This window comes from Ranitomeya imitator, chromosome 1 (assembly GCF_032444005.1).
Source record: "Ranitomeya imitator isolate aRanImi1 chromosome 1, aRanImi1.pri, whole genome shotgun sequence".
Taxonomy (NCBI): Eukaryota; Metazoa; Chordata; class Amphibia; order Anura; family Dendrobatidae; genus Ranitomeya; species Ranitomeya imitator.
Genome location: NC_091282.1, coordinates 602,917,599 through 602,938,989, shown reverse-complemented (window position 1 = coordinate 602,938,989; position 21,391 = coordinate 602,917,599). Strand labels below are relative to the sequence as shown.

The 21,391-nt window shown below is 49.9% G+C and overlaps 1 protein-coding gene across 3 annotated transcripts in view; it reads left to right on the top strand.

The window, feature by feature from the left end:
- SHC1 (SHC adaptor protein 1) overlaps positions 1-21,391 on the top strand; it is a 67,520-nt gene that overhangs the window by 14,394 nt on the left and 31,735 nt on the right. For all 3 annotated transcript variants that reach the window (XM_069768734.1, XM_069768742.1, XM_069768727.1), the window contains 8 exons: positions 17,329-17,399; positions 17,484-17,547; positions 18,645-18,764; positions 18,876-18,929; positions 19,076-19,127; positions 19,532-19,658; positions 19,768-19,948; positions 20,019-20,085. In XM_069768734.1, coding sequence (XP_069624835.1) covers positions 17,329-17,399; positions 17,484-17,547; positions 18,645-18,764; positions 18,876-18,929; positions 19,076-19,127; positions 19,532-19,658; positions 19,768-19,948; positions 20,019-20,085 — 736 coding nt within the window. The remainder of the gene's footprint in view (positions 1-17,328; positions 17,400-17,483; positions 17,548-18,644; positions 18,765-18,875; positions 18,930-19,075; positions 19,128-19,531; positions 19,659-19,767; positions 19,949-20,018; positions 20,086-21,391) is intronic.

The following is a 21,391-nucleotide window of genomic DNA, read 5'->3' as shown; positions in this document are numbered from 1 at the left end:
GATTTCTGAGATTCTCAATCCTGTATCTTTTCGTCTGACCCTCCCAGACTCCTTTTCCATACATAATGTATTCCATAGGTCGTTGTTGCGGAGATACGTGGCACCTATGGTTCCATCTGTTGAGCCTCCTGCCCCGGTTTTGGTGGAGGGGGAATTGGAGTATATTGTGGAGAAAATTTTGGATTCTCGTGTTTCTAGACTGAAACTCCAGTATCTGGTTAAATGGAAGGGTTATGCTCAGGAAGATAATTCCTGGGTTTTTGCCTCTGATGTCCATGCTCCAGATCTTGTTCGTGCCTTTCATGTGGCTCATCCTGGTCGGCCTGGGGGCTCTGGTGAGGGTTCGGTGACCCCTCCTCAAGGGGGGGGTACTGTTGTGAATTCTGTGGCTGAATTCACTCCTGTGTTCACAAGTGGTACTGCAGCTTCTGAGCCTCCTCCCTCAGGTGTTCTGGTGAGCTCGTTGGCTGCTTTGTTATTTAACCCCACCTGATTCTGTCTTCCTTGCTCCTTGTCAATGTTCCAGTGTTGGATCTGAGCTTCTGGATCTTTCCTGTGGCCTGCTGCTCCGCTTAGATAAGTGCTTCTTTGCTTTTGTTGCTATTTTTTCTGTCCAGCTTGTCTATTCGTTTTGCTGGAAGCTCTGAGACGCAAAGGGTGTACCGCCGTGCCGTTAGTTCGGCACGGTGGGTCTTTTTGCCCCCTTTGCGTGGTTTTTTGCTTTAGGGTTTTTTGTAGACTGCAAAGTTCTCTTTGCTATCCTCGCTCTATCTAGAATATCGGGCCTCACTTTGCTGAATCTATTTCATCCCTACGTTTTGTCTTTTCATCTTGCTAACAGTCATTATATGTGGGGGGCTGCCTTTTCCTTTGGGGTATTTCTCTGAGGCAAGTCAGGCTTGTATTTCTATCTTCAGGCTAGTCAGCTCCTCAGGCTGTGCCGAGTTGCATAGGTAGTGTCAGGCGCAATCCACAGCTGCCTTTAGTTGTGTTTAGGATAGGTTCAGGTATTGCGGTCTACAGAGATTCCACGTCTCAGAGCTCGTTCTATTGTTTTTGGGTTATTGTCAGATCACTGTATGTGCTCTGATTGCTGGCACACTGTGTCACTGGATTGCCTTCATAACAATATACCTTTTCCCTGACGGACTGGGTTTGGCTAACGGCCCTATCAGATCGACCGCTACTCGGCTAAATGGTTCCTCCACAATGGGGAGGGGGCGTAATTTGGCCTTGCATCGATCTCCCCTCTTGCCAATGCGCTTGGCAACTGTCACAGGTCTAGCAGTATTGACGAACATCATAGGTTACCCCCGGCCAAAAGAAGTTTTGTGTCAGACGATGTCTGGTGCGACTGACGCCGAAGTGCCCGGCCAAGGGTATGTCATGAGAGATTCGCAGTAACTCCTGCCTATACTTCTTTTGAACTACCAGCTGTCGTTTTATAGTGGGGCTCGTCCCTGTGTGGTGCTGCTCTGTGATCCGGTAGAGGAGTCGCTGCTTCCATATAAACTGTTCCCATCCAGTTTTCCTCTCCCTTCCGGTGCCTTCCCACGATATCCCTACAATGAAGGATCCTCAAGTAACTCCCTCTTAAATTCATCTGGGGTGGCCCAAGAAATGTGTCTGGCTATGGGAATACGTGTAGGGCTGGGATGTCTTACCTGGGCCTCCTCTGAGTGTGATTCCGCCTCCGCAGCTCGAGCTTGTCTCCGGGTGGTCACAGGATATGTCTCAGCCAGAGGGGCAACCGAGAAGGCAGACAACATGGGCCCCAAGTCATTTCCCAGCAAAACGTCTGCAGGCAAATCCTCCATCAAGCCGACCTCAACAGGGCCATCCCCCAACTCCCCAGTTGAGGTGAATCCTGGCAGTGGGCAGTCGATGTATGGCTCCCCCTGCTACACGGACTGCCACTATCCGGTCCGTCTTCTCTTGGTCCTGGACGAGATGAGGCTTCACAAGGGTCAAAGTTGCTCCGGAATCTCTTAGTCCCTGCATGCGTTTCCCATTAACCCACACGACCTGTCGATGCTGTTGTTGATTATCTGCCCGGGCTGCCTGCACGGGGTCTACATCATGCAGCACTTCCTCCATGTCTTCCACCCCTTGGTTAGTTGTAGCCCCCAATGCCGGGTCAGCTTCGCCTTGGTAGCAGTGTACAGCGGCCCGGCGGAAGGTAGCTGTTCCCGCCTTTGGCCACTGGGTATGCTGAGTCCGGTTGGGACATTGTCTTTGCAGGTGGCCCAGCTGACGGCAGGTGTGGCATCGCGCCCCAGGGGAACTGTAGTAGGCCGGGTTTCTAGCTGGTCCCCCTACAATCTTCGGTGGTTTGGGGTCCTCCAGGTCCATGGGCAGACCCCTAGTGACCATCTTTGATCCGGACAACTGAGGCCTCCTGGCGTCATGATGTTCATCGGCCAGATGAGCGGCTTCCTCAAGAGTCATTGGCCGCCTGTCCCGAAGCCATTCCTGTGTTTCGGGGTTTAGTCCATTTAAAGAATCGTTCTAACAAGAAGAGCTGGAGGACGTCCTCCTTAGTGGTTGCTTGGCTCCCTTGTACCCACTGTAGCAGTGACCGCCGTAATTTACAGGCCCATTCAGCGTGGGTATCGGTTACTCGTTTTATAAGTCCGTGGAACTTTTGGCGGTATGCCTCTGGTGTCAGCGCATACCGGGCCAAGATCACTTCTTTGATCTGCTCATAGTCCATACAGTCCTCATCGGGTACCGTGCGATAGGCGTCTGCTGCCCGGCCTGTCAGCTTGCTGGCCAGAATCTGAACCCGTTCCTCCGGCTTCACTTGATGAAGGGCACACTGCCGCTCAAAGTCCTGCAGAAAGCCATCAATGTCTTCCTCTGCCTCCCCCAACTGTCGGAAGGCATTATACTGGATCTTTTTGTGGCTTACGGTTGAAGGTACCTGGGCGGAGGCCAGAGCTCCCCTTGCTCGCTGACTCTCCTCCTCTCTCCGCTCTGCCATCTCCATCTTGGCCAGCTCCACTTTGGTCCGCTCTGCCATCTCCATCTTGGTTAGCTCTATCCTGGTCCGCTCGGCTATCTCTTCTTTCAGATCAGTACGCACATAAGCCATCACCTCTCGTATGATCTCTACTGCAGGGTTTGGGCCATAGAACGCTAGTCTGTTCTTTACCTCCCTCTGGAATTCAGTCTCCTCCACGTTCACATTGGGGGGCGCTGCACTGTCGTGTTCCATGATGGCTGCTATCAAATCCGCTTTTGTTTTGTTGCTGGCGATTAACCCTCGGGCTTCCACCAGATCTTTTAATGTAGTCCTCTTTAACTTCTGGTAGTTGTCTTCCATTCATTCCTTTCCTCCTGTAGAAGGGATATCACATCCCGCTGTCTGCCACCAGTGTAACGGGGTCTACCAAGCTGGGGTACCTCTTTCAGTACCACCCCGTGTTTTAGGAGGTCCACTCTGCTTTTGCTAGATTCTGAATGAAGGACGCTGGCAGGAATTTCTTGACTACATGAGAGCATATAAAAGCTGACTGCTTCTCCACGTATTTCCAGTCTAAGAACACCCTTTATTTACAGCACACAGAATATATTATTTATTATTATTTATTTATATAGCACCATTGATTCCATGGTGCTGTACATGAGAAGGGGTTACATACAAGTTACAAATATCACATACAGTAAACAAACTAACAATGACGGACTGATACAGAGGGGCGAGGACCCTGCCCTTGCGGGCTTACATTCTACAGGATTATGGGGAAGGAGACAGTAGGTTGAGGGTTGCAGGAGCTCCGGTGTTGGTGAGGCGGTAGCTCCGGTGTTGGTGAGGCGGTAGCTCCGGTGTTGGTGAGGCGGTAGCTTCGTTGGTGATGAGGCAGCAGCGGTGTCAGTGCAGGCTGTAGGCTTTCCTGAAGAGATGAGTTTTCAGGTTCCGTCTGAAGGATCCGACTGTGGTTGATAGTCGGACGTGTTGGGGCAGAGAGTTCCAGAGGATGGGGGATATTCGGGAGAAGTCTTGGAGGCGATTGGATGAGGAGCGAATAAGTGTGGAGGAGAGAAGGAGGTCTTGGGAGGACCGGAGGTCACGTGAGGGAAGATATCGAGAGATTAGTTCAGAGATATATGGAGGAGACAGGTTGTGGATGGCTTTATAGGTCAGTATTAGCAATTTGAACTGGATACGCTGAGGGAATGGGAGCCAGTGAAGAGATTTGCAGAGGGGGGAAGCGGAGGAGTAGCGAGGAGAGAGATGGATTAGTCGGGCAGCAGAGTTAAGGATGGACTGGAGAGGTGCAAGGGTGTTAGCAGGGAGGCCACAGAAAAGGATGTTGCAGTAGTCAAGGCGGGAAATGATGAGGGCGTGCACAAGCATTTTAGTAGATTGGGGGTTGAGGAAAGGACGGATCCTGGAGATATTTTTGAGCTGGAGGCGACAGGAGGTGGAAAGAGCTTGGATGTGTGGTTTGAAGGACAGGGCAGAGTCGAAGGTTACTCCGAGGCAGCGGACTTCGGGTACAGGGGAAAGCATGATGTCATTGACTGCGATAGATAGGTCAAGTAAGGAAGATTTGTGGGATGGAGGAAAGATGATGAGTTCAGATTTGTCCACATTGAGTTTGAGGAAGCGAGAGGAGAAGGAGGATATGGCTGGTAGGCACTCTGGGATTCTGGACAGCAGAGCGGTGACGTCTGGGCCAGAGAGGTAGATCTGAGTGTCGTCAGCATAGAGGTGGTACTGGAATCCATGGGACTGAGTTGTCCCAAGCCAAGTGTATAGATTGAGAAGAGTAGGGGTCCTAGAACAGAGCCTTGGGGGACTCCAACAGAGAGAGGGTGGGATGAGGAGGTAGTATGGGAGTGGGAAACGCTGAATGTGCGGTTGGAAAGGTACGAGGCGATCCAGGATAGGGCGAGGTCTTTGATGCCAAAGGAGGAGAGGATCTGTAGTAGTAGGCAGTGGTCAACTGTGTCGAAAGCAGAGGACAGGTCTAGAAGGAGGAGTACAGAGTATTGTCCAGTAGCTTTGGCGGTAAGTAGGTCGTTAGTGATTTTGGTCAGGGCAGTCTCAGTTGAGTGATGGGGGCGGAAACCAGATTGTAGATTGTCGTACAACAAGTTAGATGAGAGGTGGGAGGAGAGTTCAGCATGGACGTGCTGCTCCAGGAGTTTGGAAGCAAATGGGAGCAGCGATATTGGGCGATAGCTGGACATAGCAGTTGGATCGAGGGTTGGCTTTTTAAGGATAGGCGTGATTGTGGCATGTTTGAACGCAGAGGGGAAGGTGCCAGAAGTTAGTGATAGGTTGAAGAGGTGGGTTAGGGATGGGATAAGTGTGGTGGTGAGGTTGGGGAGGAGGTGGGATGGGATGGGGTCGAGCGCACAGGTGGTGAGGTGGGATTTGGAGAGGAGACAATTAAGTCCCCCTTCAGTGATGTATGTTGGATAGGGAGGTTATGGGGTTTGGGCTGTGGTGGTTGAACAATAAAGTCTTGCCTTGTCTGGTCGATCTTATTTTTAAAGTGTGTGACAAAGTCCTCAGCAGAGATGAGGGAGGTTGGAGGGGGCAGTGGGGGGCGGAGGAGGGAGTTAAATGTTTTGAATCACTGTTTGGGGTTGTGGAATAGGGAAGATACGAGGGTTGTGAAGTAGGCCTGTTTAGCAGAGGTGTGTGCAGATTTAAAAGCGAGTGTTGCTTGTTTGAATACAGTGAAGTCGTCTTGCGAGTGTGTTCTCTTCCAACGCCGCTCCGCAACCCTGGACACTTGCCTTAGCTTTTTGGTGGTGTTATTATGCCAAGGTTGTCTATTGATACGTCGCGCTCTTCCATGGACGAGAGCGGCAACCGTGTCAATAGCTGATGCGAGAGTGGCATTGTAGAAAGCAGCAGCACTGTCTGTGTCGTGGAGTGAGGATATGGATGCCAGTGGTAGGATGGAGTCAGAGAGTGTGTGGGTGTCTAGGTGTGCAAGGTTTCTGCGTGGGTGTGCATGTTGCTGGATATGGATGATTGGTGAGGAGGACAGGGATGAGAAGGTGAGCAGATGGTGGTCGGATAGAGGGAGAGGGGAGGTGGTGAAGTTAGTTAGAGAGCAGAGACGGGTGCTAGCTGGCCATGTGAGTGGAAGCAGGGAAGAGTGCTCCTGCTGCCATAAGGACAAAAATCCTGCTTTAACCCCGATTTTCGGGTAAACTCCCCTAAATCCGGCTGGCTGAAGGTCTAGAGAGTGCAGCAGTGCGGAGCAGCAGGTCCGGAGTCGGCAGCGATGACCAGGAGGCGGCAGAAAGACGCTGGCACCAGCGATGCAGGAGCCAGCCAAGATGGCTCCGATGCTAGGGAGGACGCCGAGAAGGAGAATGCCGCATGTCAGCGGCGCATGGAGGTGGCCGCAAAGCTGCAGCAGTATGCCAGAATGGAGGCTGCTGAGGAGGCAGAACCAGGAGCTGGAGCTGACCAGGAGGAGGAAGCAAGCACAGCCGAGCAGCATGAGGTACAGAGGGGGAAGGAGAGAGGCAGCATGGCTGGGGCTAGTGGGGGACCTGAAGCCATATCACAGGGAGAGGAGCCGACTCTTAGAGATGTTATCACACTGATCTCTTCATGTCAGCAATCCCTGAACTCCTTGGCCCAGCAGATGCAGGAAGTTAAAGGGGACACGGCACAGATTAATGCGGCTCTGCAGAAAATGGACAAACGTATAGGAGTGGTGGAGGAGAGGGTGAGCACGGCAGAAGATCACATAGTTAAGCTACAAAAAGCTGAAAAGAAGTTCGCCCAAGCAATAGCCGAGCTCGCTGCCAAAAATGAGGATCTGGAAAATAGATCCAGAAGAAATAATATACGTATAGTGGGGCTGCCTGAAAAGACTGAGGGGAGAAGTCCCACTGAGTTTGTGGAGAACTGGCTGCTGGAGAAGATTGGGAGCACAGTGTTGACAAAAGTCTTTGCTGTTGAACGGGCTCATAGGGTCCCGCCGCAGCCCCCTGCCCCAGGAGCAAATCCCCCTACCATGCTTGCTAAAATACTCAATTGCAGAGACAGAGACATTATCCTTAGAAAGGCTAGAGAGATGGAGGATCTGGCGGCTGGAGGTCAGAAAATCGCCATTTATCCGGATTATTCCGCTGCAGTTCAGAAGCAGCTGATGAAGTTTACTGGAGTCAAGCGGCGACTGAGGGAGCTGGGAGTGCAGTACTCAGTGATGTTTCCCGTAAAGCTGAGACTGGTGGCTTTTAATAAGACACATTTCTTCCTGACACCGGAGGACGCTACCCAGTGGCTTGATACTCATGAGAAAAAACTTAAGGGAATGGGCGACTGACATTTCGGCGAGATCCAGTTGGGATTTGTTTTCTCTGTCGATGGAGGAGAGTTCTGCGCTCGTTAGCAATGGTTAAAGAGTTGAGCAACTGTTGGGGGTTTTGCTGGGCCATATTGAAGGAATGGCCGGAGGGGACAGTACCAACTACTAAGTACGGGGGAGGAGGGTTATGCTGGGTACTGTGAACTGGTTTGGTACTTTTTCTATATGTTAATATAAGTTGAAATGTTAAGATACAATAAAGTGAAAGTTGGAGGGGAAATTGTGATTGCTATGGCAGCGGGACGCGAATGGAGAGGGTTAAGTAAGGGAGAGTGTTCGCAGTGGGCAGTGGAGCCCCACTCTTGATGAGAGGAAGAATGCGTTATATTGGGGGGGTTAGGGGGGCATGTTGGGAGGGGGCAGGAGGGGTGGGAGGGTTGGGGCAGCTCATACTTGGGAAATTGGATACTTTAAGAAATGATGAGCCACATGATGGGAGATTGTATTAAAATATTGAGTTGGAATGTGAGAGGTCTGGCAGATAAAACACGGCGGGCGGCAAGTCTGCAGTATGTCCGAGAACAGAAGGTCTCAATGATATGTTTGTTAGAGACACATTTAGTGCGGGAGAGGGTGAACATATTGAATAGGCGCTGGATACAGAGGGCGTATCATTCTACTTTCTCGACGTATTCTAGGGGTGTGTCTGTGTTAATACCTGCGGGGGTGCAGTATGAGGAGGTAATGGTAAAAGAGGATGTCGATGGTCAGTATGTGGTGGTGAAATGTAAAATGAATGGAGTATTGATGTGTATAGTGGCAATGTATATTCCGCCCCCATACTCAAGCAAGAAGATAAGAGAGGTGCTGGAGAGGGTAGAGCGCTGGGGACCATTACCATTACTAATTATCGGCGACCTTAATAATATATGTGATGACTTTTGGGATAAGAACAAAAACCCCCAGAATAGGACGGCGGGACATACCACTACGTTTGGGACTTATGTCGGGGAAGTGGGCATGGTTGATTTATGGAGAGTTAGGCATATCGAGGAAAGGGCGTATTCATGCTACTCACCAGCTCATGATACGCTGTCTAGGATTGATCTGGCACTGGGTAACCGATTACTAGATACGATGGTAAGGGACGTGAGATATTTACCTAGGGCTCTCTCAGACCATAGTCCAGTTGAAGTGGAATTTCGATCAGTGGGGACACGGAACGGGAGCAGAAGGGAGTGGAAAATTCACCCTAATTGGCTACACAGTATAGACTTGGAGAAGATTAAGAAGGAATTGGTGGAATTTTTTGAGATAAATGAGGGTAGCGTAGATGTGCTTACTGTGTGGGAAGCCATGAAAGCGTACTTGAGAGGGCTGTTGTTTAGGGATATTAGCAGGTGTAAGCGGAAATCGAGAGAGGCAGAGAGGCTGGCGATAGATGGGCTGAGGGTGGCTGAAGATGAGATGGTAATAATGGGTACTTTGGAGGCTGGGAGGAGGTTAAAGGCAGCTCAAAGCCAGCTAGAGGCGGTCTTGCTGAGTAAGGCTGAAAGGAAGAGGGAATTCATGAATTTGGCCTATTACCAGGAGGGTGAATCAGTGGGTCATTTGCTGTCGCTTGTGGCATCTGCCCAGAGAAATACTTCCTTTGTTCACTCTTTGGTGACTGGGAGTGGTGTTGCTGTTTCTGAGACTTCAGAGATTTTGGAGACTTTTGCAGATTTTTACGCAGACTTATACTCCCCTCGGGTAGATGGGTCAATGGAGGACACGGTGGCGTTTCTTGAGGAGTTGGAGCTCCCGAGGCTGAGTGACACAGCTAGGGAGGATTTGGAGGCTCCCATTACGGAGGAGGAACTGGGACGGGCATTGCAGTCGATGGCTAATGGGAAGGCGCCTGGCGTAGACGGATTTCCTGCCGAAATTTATAAAAGCTTGGGGGAAGTGTTGATCCCTAAATTGAAGGCGGTCTTGGAAGAGGCTACGAATGGTGGAAGGCTACCGGCATCTATGCGGGAGGCCACAATAGTGGTGATTCCAAAGGAGGGGAAAGACCTGACACAGCCGGATTCATAACGGCCAATTTCTTTGCTTACTATCGACGTTAAACTCCTGGCTAAGGTGTTGGCGATGAGGTTGACAAGTGTTATTTCTGGCCTGATACACTCAGACCAGTCTGGCTTTATGCCTGATAGGTCAACTGCGATTAATCTACGAAGGCTGTATATGAACTTGCAACTCAAAGCCGATAACTGTGGCCAGAGAGTTATTGCATCTTTAGACGCTCACAAGGCGTTCGATAGTGTGGAGTGGGGGTATCTCTGGCAGGTGTTGCGAAGAATGGGGTTTGGACCGCAGTTCATATCATGGATTCAATTAATGTACTCGATGCCGATGGCCAGGGTTAGGGTAAACGGGGAGTTGTCACGGACCATACAATTGGCTAGAGGGACGAGACAGGGGTGTCCGCTTTTCCCCCTTTTGTTTGCTCTGGCGGTGGAACCACTGGCCGCTACGCTTCGACAGTCTGATGAGATGACGGGGTTTAAATATGGGGTGATTGAAGAAAGGGTGGCGTTGTATGCGGATGACATTCTGCTATTTCTGGCTGACCCGGTTACATCCTTGGAGGGAGCCATTGGGATTATTGAACGATTCGGATCAGTGTCGGGACTTAGGATAAATTGGAGTAAGTCTATCTTGTTTAAGGTGGACGATGTGGATGGGGAGCCATTGGAGGACGGGCGACTGGAGGTGACGAGTAAATTTAAGTACCTGGGAATATGGGTATCTATGCCGGTCACTGACTATATACATGAGAATCTGACTCCAATCTTGGGTGCCCTCAAGGCAAAAGCGGATGCATGGCTTAAGCTACATTTGTCTGTGGTAGGCAGGGTGAATCTTATTAAAATGATTCTGATGCCGAAAATACTGTATATTCTTCACAATGCGCCGGTTTGGATACCACGTGGGAAATTTAGACAGATCAACTCTCTGTTTAGGAATCTGATTTGGGGGAGGCAGCATCCGCGTATCAAACTGGAGACACTTCAGCGACCCAAGGATGATGGGGGTCTGGCATTGCCTAACCCTGAGTTGTACTTTCTTGCAGCCCAGAGTCAGCATTTAAGGGGCTGGGCGCATGAGGGGTCATCTGGGGCAGTACAGCGGTTGATGGAGGTGGTGACAAAAAGAAGGCCAGTGGTGCAATGTTTGGAGGATGGATCCTTGGAGAGTTTGGGGAAGCTATATCCGACTTTGCTGTTGATACGCAAGCTGTGGAGTAGATTGAGGCACATACGTGGGATCACGGACTTGACTAGATACTCGCCGCTATGGCATAATAACTATCTGAAAGAATTTGAGGCATTGGGGGTACTGATAGAGTGGTTGGGCAAAGGGATTCAGTATGTGTATCAAATAATTGAACAAGGTGAACTGAAATCATTTTCCCAATTGCAGGCGGAATTTGGTCTTGGGTCTGCAGGGGAGTATCAATATTTGCGGATGAGGCATGCCTTTGGAGCTCAGAGTAGGAACGGAGGTATTAGGATTCAAAGGGATATAGTACTGGAGTATGTGTGTAATGATGGGACGACTGGAGGAGTCATATCCACTCTGTACAGGGATCTGTTGCACACTTTTCTATTGGGGTTTCCAATAATGGCAAGAGCTAAATGGGAAAGGGATTTGGGCCCAATAGATAACGAGACTTGGGAGTCTGTGTTGGAATGGAACCCAAGACTGTCGCTGAGTGAACCGTATAGACTGTCACAGCTCTATGTGATACACAGAGTTTATAGGTCTCCGATGGTGCTATATAAGGCAGGATTGCGTAATGACTCTGAATGTCCGAGGTGTAAGTCTACGGATGCAGACATTTTCCATATGATGTGGACATGTCCGAGGTTGGCTGCCTTCTGGGTGGTAGTTTTGAGTCGTATGGAAGGTGCGTATGGATGCACGGTGCCAAGGGATCCAGTTGTCTGTTTGTTGGGATGCGTGGATGAGATTGGAGTGGATAAACACCTAAAGATAGCTATAGCCAGATTGTTGTATATGGCTAGGAAGGTGATAGCTAGAAACTGGATTAGGGAAGAGCCGCCGTCAAGAGGAGAGTTCCTCCAGTATGTGAAACAGGGCCTGACACTAGAAAAAGGGATTTATAAGAAGAAAGGGAAAACTGAAACGTTCAATAAAATGTGGTCTCCATGGATTGCTATGGGATAGTAATGTGAAGTGTGGCTTATACGAATGGTTGAGGGATTAGATACTCTATTGTTTTAATGATGGTAGTAATTAACAAGATGAGCTGCTTTGTGGGGTGGGGGGCTTTGGGATCGAAGGGGGCTGTTTGAAGGGGGAGGGGGGGAAATACTCTATATTGAAAATGTAAATGTAACATGTTAAGTCCAAAGGATGAGGTAAGGGACAGAAGTTTGGATGCTGTTGACTAAAGGGTATCAATGGGGATGTTGAAGTCACCCATGATGATGGTGGGAGTGTCAGCAGAGAGAAAGTGAAGAAGCCAGGTGGAGAATTGGTCAATAAAGGCAGTGGCCGGGCCCGGAGGTCGGTATATGACGGCCACTTGGAGGTTGGAGGGAGAGTAGATGCGGACAGAATGGACTTCAAAAGAGGGGAGGATAAGGGAGGGAAGAGGTGGGATTGGGTTAGAGGTGCAGTTTGAAGAAAGGAGAAGACCCACTCCTCCACCATGTTTGTTGCCTGGTCGAGGGGTTTGGGTGAAGTGGAGGCCTCCGTAACACAGCGCAGCAGGGGAGGCGGTGTCAGAGGGTGTTAGCCATGTTTCTGTGAGGCCAAGGAAGGCAAGATTGCGGGAGAGAAAAAGGTCGTGAATCACATGAAGCTTATTGCAGATTGAGCGGGCATTCCAGAGTGCTCCAGAGAGAGGGAGCAGGGGGGTGGGCGTCAGGGGCACGGGTTTTATGTTGGAAAGAGTGCGGAAGTTCATGTTGGATAGGAGGGAGTAGTAATGGGAGGTATGAGATGTGGGGGTCCAGGGATGGGAGATATGTCTCCAGCAGTGAGGAGAAGGAGAGAGAGAGAGCAGGTGGGAGAAAGAGAGTGTCCGACTTGTTTTATGTGTTTGTTGGACAGATTTGAGGTTGAGGAGCAGGTCAGCAGAGGAGGACAGGTGGGGAGGTAAGAGGGAAGGGGAGATGATTATTAGGTTAGGGAGTGCTGGGATTTGTGATAGCGAAGGAGAGAGAGGACTAGTGGAGCAAACAATGTAGGGGCATAGGTAAACATGGCAAAGAAGTAAGATGGGTTAATAGAAAGCTAGATTCAAGTAATAAGAAGTGCTTACTCGGAAGACACACCCAGAAGAAACAGAACATAGAGTGGGGTCCTGACTCCTGCCGTGACTAACGGCCGTTGAAATAACTGCGGCGTCTGTATGCTTAGCTGCCGTGATGCTTTGCTGCAGAGATGCGCGTGCCTGACCCCACACGCGTGCACCCCTTAAGATGCTACTAAATTTATAGGACTGACTAAAGGATCAGGTGAGAGGGATTGTGGGTCCTTATTTGGGATAAATTAGCAATTGGCCAACACCCCGGGGGAGGTTACAAGATCAAAGGCACTAGACCTGGCTGCAAACATTTGCTCTAACACCTTGAACACAATAATGTCTCCTGTGACCCCAGCATGGATGGACAGCAGTAAGTAATACAATGCAACAAATGCATTTAGCATACAGTCAACAGGCACATTAAAGGGAAGGGTGCAGGATTAGGGGCGGCAGATAACAGCGAGTAGCAGAGATGTTTGTACCATTAAAGGGAAGGGTGCAGGATTAGGGGCGGCAGATAACAGCGAGTAGCAGAGATGTTCGTACCATTAAAGGGAAGGGTGCAGGATTAGGGGCGGCAGATAACAGCGAGTAGCAGAGATGCTCGTACCTGTATGAAGAGAGGAGATGGATGTTAATTCTTGGCCGTTGAAATAACTGCGGCGTCTGTATGCTTAGCTGCCGTGATGCTTTGCTGCAGAGATGCGCGTGCCTGACCCCACACGCGTGCACCCCTTAAGAATATCTGTGTTAGAATATATAACATAGATACACAGGGCAGGCCAATAGGAAAACAGCAGGCCAGACATACATTACAATAGCCGCAGGGGGCCGGAGCCTGCCGATATTTACTGTGGGAATTACAAAGGTGGGGGGAGGTCAGAAAGAGAATATCTTGTCCAGGGGCGCAGCCTGTGGACTGATGCATTTCACATGGAAACTATTATACATACATATACTGCATAACATTCTTGGTGCTGGGGGGTTCTGTAACACTGCCCCCAAAACCAGAGCCCTCTGTGTATATACTGCCCCCCAAGACAGAGCCCGTTGTATATATACTGCCCCCCAAACCAGAGCCCTCTGTATATACTGAACTCCAAACCAGAGCCCCCTGTGTATATGCTGGCCCCAAAACCAAAGCCCCCTGTTTATATACTGCCTCCCAAACCAGAGCCCTCTGTATATACTGCCCCCCAGACCAGAGCCCCCGTGTATATACTGGCTCCGAAACCACAGCCTTGAGTGTATATACTGCCCCCCAAACCAGAGCCCCCTGTGTATATACTGCCTCCAAAACCAAAGCCCACTGTGTGTATACTCCCCTCGTCCCCCCAAACCAGGGCCCCTGTGTATATACTGCCCCCCAAACCAGAGCCCTCTGTGTACATACTGCCCCCCAAACCAGAGCCCTCTGTGTACATACTGCCCCCCAAACCAGAACCCTCTGTGTATATACTGCACTCCAAACCAGAGCCCCTTGTATATATACTGCCCCCCAAACCAGAGCCCTCTGTGTATATACTGCCTCCCAAACCACAGCCTCCTTTGCGTATACTGCCCCCCAAACCAGAGCCCCCTTTATATATACTACCCCCCAAACCAGAGCCCCCTATGTATATACAGTACAGACCAAAAGTTTGGACACACCTTCTCATTTAAAGATTTTCCTGTATTTTCATGACTATGAAACTTGTACATTCACACTGAAGGCATCAAAACTATGAATTATAACACATGTGGAATTATATACTTAATTTCAGTTGCTTCACACTTTTTTGTTATGTCTTATATTCTAGGTTCTTCAAAGTAGCCACCTTTTGCTTTGATGACTGCTTTGCGCACTCTTGGCAATATCTTGATGAGCTTCAAGAGGTAGTCACCGGGAATGGTTTTCAATTCACAAGTGTGCCCTGTCAGGTTTAATAAGTGGGATTTCTTGCCTTATAAATGGGGTTGGGACCATCAGTTGTGTTGTGCAGTAGTCTGGTGGATACACAGCTGATAGTCCTACTGAATAGACTGTTAGAATTTGTATTATGGAAAGAAAAAAGAAGCTAAGTAAAGAAAAACGAGTGGCCATCATTACTTTATGAAATAAAGGTCAGTCAGTCTGAAAAATTGGGAAAACTTTGAAAGTGTTCCCAAGTGCAGTGGCAAAAACCATCAAGCGCTACAAAGAAACTGGCTCACATGAGGACCGCCCCAGGAAAGGAAGACCAAGAGTCACCTCTGCTTCTGAGGATAAGTTTATCCAAGTCACCAGCCTCAGAAATCGCAGGTTAACAGCAGCTCAGATTAGAGACCAGGTCATTGCCACACAGAGTTCTAGCAGAATACACATCTCTACAACAACTGTTAAGAGGAGACTTTGTGCAGCAGGCCTTCATGGTAAAATGGCTGATAGGAAACCACTGCTAAGGACAGGCAACAAGCAGAAGAGACTTGTTTGGGCTAAATAACACAAGGAATGGATATTAGACTAGTGGAAATCTGTGCTTTGGTCTGATGAGTCCAAATTTGAGATCTTTGATTCCAACCACCGTGTTTTTGTGCGACGCAGAAAAGGTGAACGGAAATGCCTGGTGCCTGGACGGAAATGCCTGGTTCCCATCGTGAAGCATGGAGGAGGGGGTTTGATGGTGTGGCGATGCTTTGCTGGGGACACTGTTGGGGATTTATTCAAAATTGAAGGCATACTGAACCAGCACGGCTACCACAGCATCTTGCAGCGGCATGCTATTCCATGCGGTTTGCGTTTAGTTAGACCATCATTTATTTTTCAACAGGACAATGAGCCCAAACACACCTCCAGGCTGTGTAAGGGCTATTTGACCAAGAAGGAGAGTGATGAGGTGCTACGCCAGATGAGATGGGTTGGGGTGAGCTGGACCGCAGAGTGAAGGCAAAAGGGCCAACAAGTGCTAAGCATCTCTGGGAACTCCTTCAAGATTGTTGGAAGGCCATTCCCGGTGACTACCTTTTGAAGCTCATCAAGAGAATGCCAAGAGTGTGCAAAACAGTCATCAAAGCAAAAGGTGGCTACTTTGAAGAACCTAGAATATAAGACATAATTTCAGTTGTTTCACACTTTTTTGTTAAGTATATAATTCCACATGTGTTATAATTCATAGTTTTGATGCCTTCAGTGTGAATGTACAATTTTCATAGTCATGAAAATACAGAAAAATCTTTAAATAAGGTGTGTCCGAACTTTTGGTCTGTACTGTACTGCCCGCCAAACCAGAGCCCCCTGGGTATATACTGCCTCCCAAACCAGAGCCCCTTGTATATACTGCCTCCTAAACCAGAGCCCCCTGTGTATATACTGCCCCCAAACCAGAGCCCCTTGTGTATTTACTGCCCCCAAACCAGACCCCCTGTGTATATACTGCCCCCAAACCAGAGCCCCCTGTTTATATATGGTGCTGCCCCTGTGTGTGTACTGCCTCCCAAACCAGAGTCCCCTGTGTGTATACTGCCTCCCAAACCAGAGTCCCCTGTGTGTATATTGCCTCCCAAACCAGAGTCCCCTGTGTGTATATTGCCTCCCAAACCAGAGTCCCCTGTGTGTATACTGCCTCCCAAACCAGAGTCCCCTGTGTGTATACTGCCTCCCAAACCAGAGTCCCCTGTGTGTATACTGCCTCCCAAACCAGAGTCCCCTGTGTGTATACTGCCTCCCAAACCAGAGTCCCCTGTGTGTATACTGCCTCCCAAACCAGAGTCCCCTGTGTGTATATTGCCTCCCAAACCAGAGTCCCCTGTGTGTATACTGCCTCCCAAACCAGAGTCCCCTGTGTGTATACTGCCTCCCAAACCAGAGTCCCCTGTGTGTATACTGCCTCCCAAACCAGAGTCCCCTGTGTGTATACTGCCTCCCAAACCAGAGTCCCCTGTGTGTATAGTGCCTCCCAAACCAGAGCCCCCGTGTATGTACTGCCCCCCTATATACACCCTATATACTCTTCCAAAACTAGAGTCCCTATATACATTGTATATACTGCCTCCACACCAGAGCCCCCTGCATACACCGTATATGTTGTCCCAAAACCAGAGCACCTTGTATACACCATATATACTTCCCCATCATCAGAGCCCCCTATATATACTGCACCCCAAGCCAGAGCCCCTTGTATATACTGCACCTCACGTTATTAATGTATTAAACACACTACAGTCGCTGCTTCTCCTCTTTACCCCACTGCCCCTGTATACACTGCACTCCCCAATACTAATGTACAGTACTTGAGCACACACTGCAGTCGCTGCGTCTCCTCTTTACCCTACAGCCTCCTGTATACACTGCACCCCCGATATTAATGTACTGACCACACACTGCAGTCGCTACGTCTCCTCTTTACCACGCGGCCCCCTGTATACACTTCACCCCAGTTATTAATGTAGCGGGCTGAAGCTGCAGTCTCTTCATCTTCACTTTACACCGCAGCCCACTGTATACACTTCTCCTGCTGCTACTAATGTGCTGAGTACACACTGCAGTCGCTACTTTTCCTCTGTACCCTGCGGCCCCCTGTATACACTACACCTCCTGTTATTAATGTACTGAACACATTCTGTAGTCGCTGCGTCTCCTCTTTACTTTGCTGCCCCCTGTATGCTCCGCACCCCTCGTTATTATTGTATTCATCACACACTGCAGTCTCTACGTCTCGTCTTTACCCGCTGCTCTTGACGCCGGCTCCTCTATTGCAGTACATGGGGTGTGTGGAGGTTCTGCAGTCTATGCGGGCTCTAGACTTCAGTACCAGGACACAGGTGACACGGTAAGGGCCACAGGTCATGTGACTGTGTGGGGGGGAAGCTGCTATAGTATATATTATATATGACTGAATTGTGTCTCCACACAGAGAAGCCATCAGCCTGGTGTCTGACGCTGTGCCTGGAGCTAAGGGGGCTCTCCGTAGACGGAAGGTAAGGGATGGACCTATTAATATGGGTATACAGGTAATAGAAATGTTACACTGGTCATACCTGTCGGTCTTATATTAATGATCTTGTTACATTCTGTCCCCCCTTGGATGTATATGACCTATTAAAGGGAACCTGTCACCCCCAAAATGTAAGTTGAGCTAAGCCCACCAGCATCAAGGGCTTATCTGCAGCATTCTGGAATGCTGTAGATAAGCCCTCAATGTATCCTGAAAGATGAGAAAAAGAGGTTAGATTATACTCACCCAGGGGCGGTTCCGCTGCGGTTCGGGCCCGATGGGCGTCGTGGTCCAGTCCGGGGCCTCCCATCTTCTTCACGCTTCGGCGTACTTTGTCTGCCCTGTTGAGGGCAGAGGAAAGTACTGCAGTGCGCAGGTGCCGGGGAAGGTCAGAGAGGCCCGACGCCTGCGCACTGCAGTACTTTGCCCTCAACAGGGCAGACAAAGTACGCCTGTGCCGGAGCCGCAGCGTGAAGACAAGAAGAGGACGTCATCGTAAGAAGATGGGAGGCCCCGGACCGCGACGCCCATCGGATCGGACCGCCCCTGGGTGAGTATAATCTAACCTCTTTTTCTCATCTTTCAGGATACATCGGGGGCTTATCTACAGCATTAGAGAATGCTTTAGTTAAGCCCCTGATGCTGGTGGGCTTAGCTCATCTTCGATTTTGGGGGCCATATTAATAGTCATACACGTCCCCGGGGGACAGAATGTAACAAGACCATTAATATGAGGCAGACATGTAGGACTAGTGTAACATTTCTATCACCTGTATGCCCATATTAATAGGTCATACAAGTCCTGAGGGGACAGATTCCCTTTAAAGGGGTGAAAACATCTAAAAAAGTGCAGAAAATAATTTTCTGCTCAGCGAAAAAGATTCCCAGTGATTTAATATGGCAAACAAACCCTATGCCAAACACCAGATTATAAGGGTGTAGATGTTGTATCCTCCACAGTGAAGACCCCCGGTCTGTGGGGTCTGATACCACCACTCCTCGTGTGATCTCCATACTGCTGGGAGGGCTCTGATCACGGATGATGTATCATTATTGATAACTCTGGATCCATCTCTACAGACAGGGGGCCGATCCCTGAACTCCATCCTGGGAAAGTGTAACCTGAAGTTTGCCGGCATGCCCATTACTCTGACTGTCTCCACCAGCAGCCTCAATCTCATGGCGTCCGACTGCAAGCAGGTGAGGGGGCGAAGACACGCTTGAGAAATGTGGGGGTACCGACACGTGTGGGGCTGAAGATAGTCAGCGATAATCATACTGACATTGTTATATGGTTATTATCTGGCACAGATCATTGCAAACCATCACATGCAGTCCATATCTTTCGCTTCAGGGGGAGATCCGGTGAGTATGGTGTAGAGATATAGCAGAGCCGTGCGAGTATGGTGTGGAGGTGTAGCAGAGCTTCGCCATTATGGTGTGGAGATGTAGCATAGGCGCTCGAGTCCAAATTTCAGAATTCGATGACTATCTCTCCTTTTTGATTGTAGGACACAGCAGAATATGTCGCTTATGTTGCCAAAGATCCAGTGAATCAAAGAGGTACCTATGGAGATAGAGGGATAAGGGCAGTAGACCCCTACTGTATTGTTCTGGGTTCAATAGACAGTTTGGTTGCAGATGTGGAGGTGGGCTATGCCTAACAGTTTCTGCGGCAGGACGGGCCGATATGTCGGGGCGACCTCTCTGTAGGACGGGCCAATGTGTCGGGGCGACCTCTCTGTAGGACGGGCCAATGTGTTGGGGCGACCTTTATATAGGACAGTCCGATGTGTTGGGGCGACCTTTCTATAGGACAGGCCGATGTGTCGATTTGTAGGACGGGCCGATGTGTCGATTTGAGTTTGGCTGATGTGTTGGTGGTCTTTGTAGTACTGGGCTCTAGGTGATATTTTATGGTCCTCTGACGCTAAGGCCCATCACCACAAATTCCCGTTTTCTTGCAGCTTGCCATATCCTGGAGTGTCCCGAGGGTCTTGCTCAGGATGTAATCAGCACTATAGGACAGGCCTTTGAATTACGATTTAAGCAATACCTCAAGAATCCTCCCAAATTAGTAACACCACACGACAGGTTTGTTGTCTTCCCATGAGATATCTCTGGGCTTTGGCAGCGAGAGCAACGATTAGGTACATAGATTGGATGACTTTCCTGCTCTCACATTCCCTGGTGTCTCCTCCAGGATGGCTGGATTTGATGGCTCTGCATGGGATGAAGAGGAAGAGGAGATCCCGGACCATGCATACTACAATGACTTTCCAGGGAAGGAGCCACCAATCGGTGGGGTCGTGGACATGAGATTACGAGAGGGAACTGCTCCTTCAGTGCCGAGACAGAGCCCCAATCACATGGGGGCCACATTGGTGAGTGGCTGAATTGAGAGACTAAATCTGGCTTTGTAGTCAAATGTCTCACTGTCCTCATCTTCCACAGCCTGTTGGACAGATACCTGGAGCAGATCAAGACGTGCGGAAACTGCAGCCGCAGCCACCTGTGCAAGGTACCTGCACTGCCTGAGACTTTTCACTGACTATCTAGCCCCCTCTCCCTCCCACACCACCTGACCTGTAACTGTCTAGACCAGGGGTGGAGAGTCTTTTTTTTTTTTTTTTCTACCAAGGGCCATTTGGATATCTATACCATCCTTTTAAGGCCGTAGAAACTCTGCCCACGAAGTATATCCTGACCCTGGCACTGTTGTCAGGACGTAATCTTTGCATGCCCTTCAGTGTTCAGTAGTGAATACTTCATGTGTGTGCTAACAAAGCAAGAAGGTATTAATGAGCTGATGGCAATCAAAATACAGCAATACTGTACAGCTCCCTGCCCAAGAATTCGGTCCCTGAGAATCTGCCCTGGGGCCTGATAAAAGGTCAGCCCGGGGGCTTAAGGCTCCCTACCCCTGCTCTAGCCCCTCCCCTCACACACCACCTGACCTTTACCTGTCTAGACCCTCCCCTCTAAGGCCAGGTTTATATTGTGTTGGTGCAGTCCGTTCAACACACGCGTTAAACAGACTGCCCCAACTCTAGTGCCTTTTAAAGATCGCGTTATGCGATCGCGATAGCGCAGATGCTCCACCTACGCTAGCGGTGACGGACCCGGAAACGCTGCAGACCGCATCCCAGGGTCCGTCACAGAATGACGGAACATCGCTAACGCATGCCGATTATGACATGCGTTAGCGATGCGCTACATTATGGCAGTCAATGGGTGCGCTGAAGCATCCGTTACATTGAGTTAGTGCCGCTCTGTAACGGATGCCGCCAGTGCATTGCCATTGACGCAATGTGAATCTTGCCTAACTGTCTAGACCCTCCCACACCACCTGACCTGTATCTGTCTAGACCCTCCCCTCACACACCACCTGACCCGTACCTGTCTAGACCCTCCACTCCCACACCTTCTGACCCGTACCTGTCTAGACCCTCCCCTCCCACACCACCTGACCTGTACCTGTCTAGACCCTCCCACACCACCTGACCTGTACCTGTCTAGACCCTCCCCTCCCACACCACCTGACCTCTACCTGTCTAGACCCTCCCCTCACCCCCACCTGACCTGTAGCTGTCTAGACCCTCCCCTCCCACACCACCTGGCCTGTACCTGTCTAGCCCCTCCCACCACACACCACCTGACCTGTAACTGTCTAGCCTCTCCCCTCTCTCACCACCTGACCTGTACCTGTCTAGACCCTCCCCTCACACACCACCTGACCTGTACCTATCTAGACCCTCCCCTCCCACACCACCTGGCCTGTACCTGTCTAGACCCTCCCATCACACACCACCTGACCTGTAACTGTC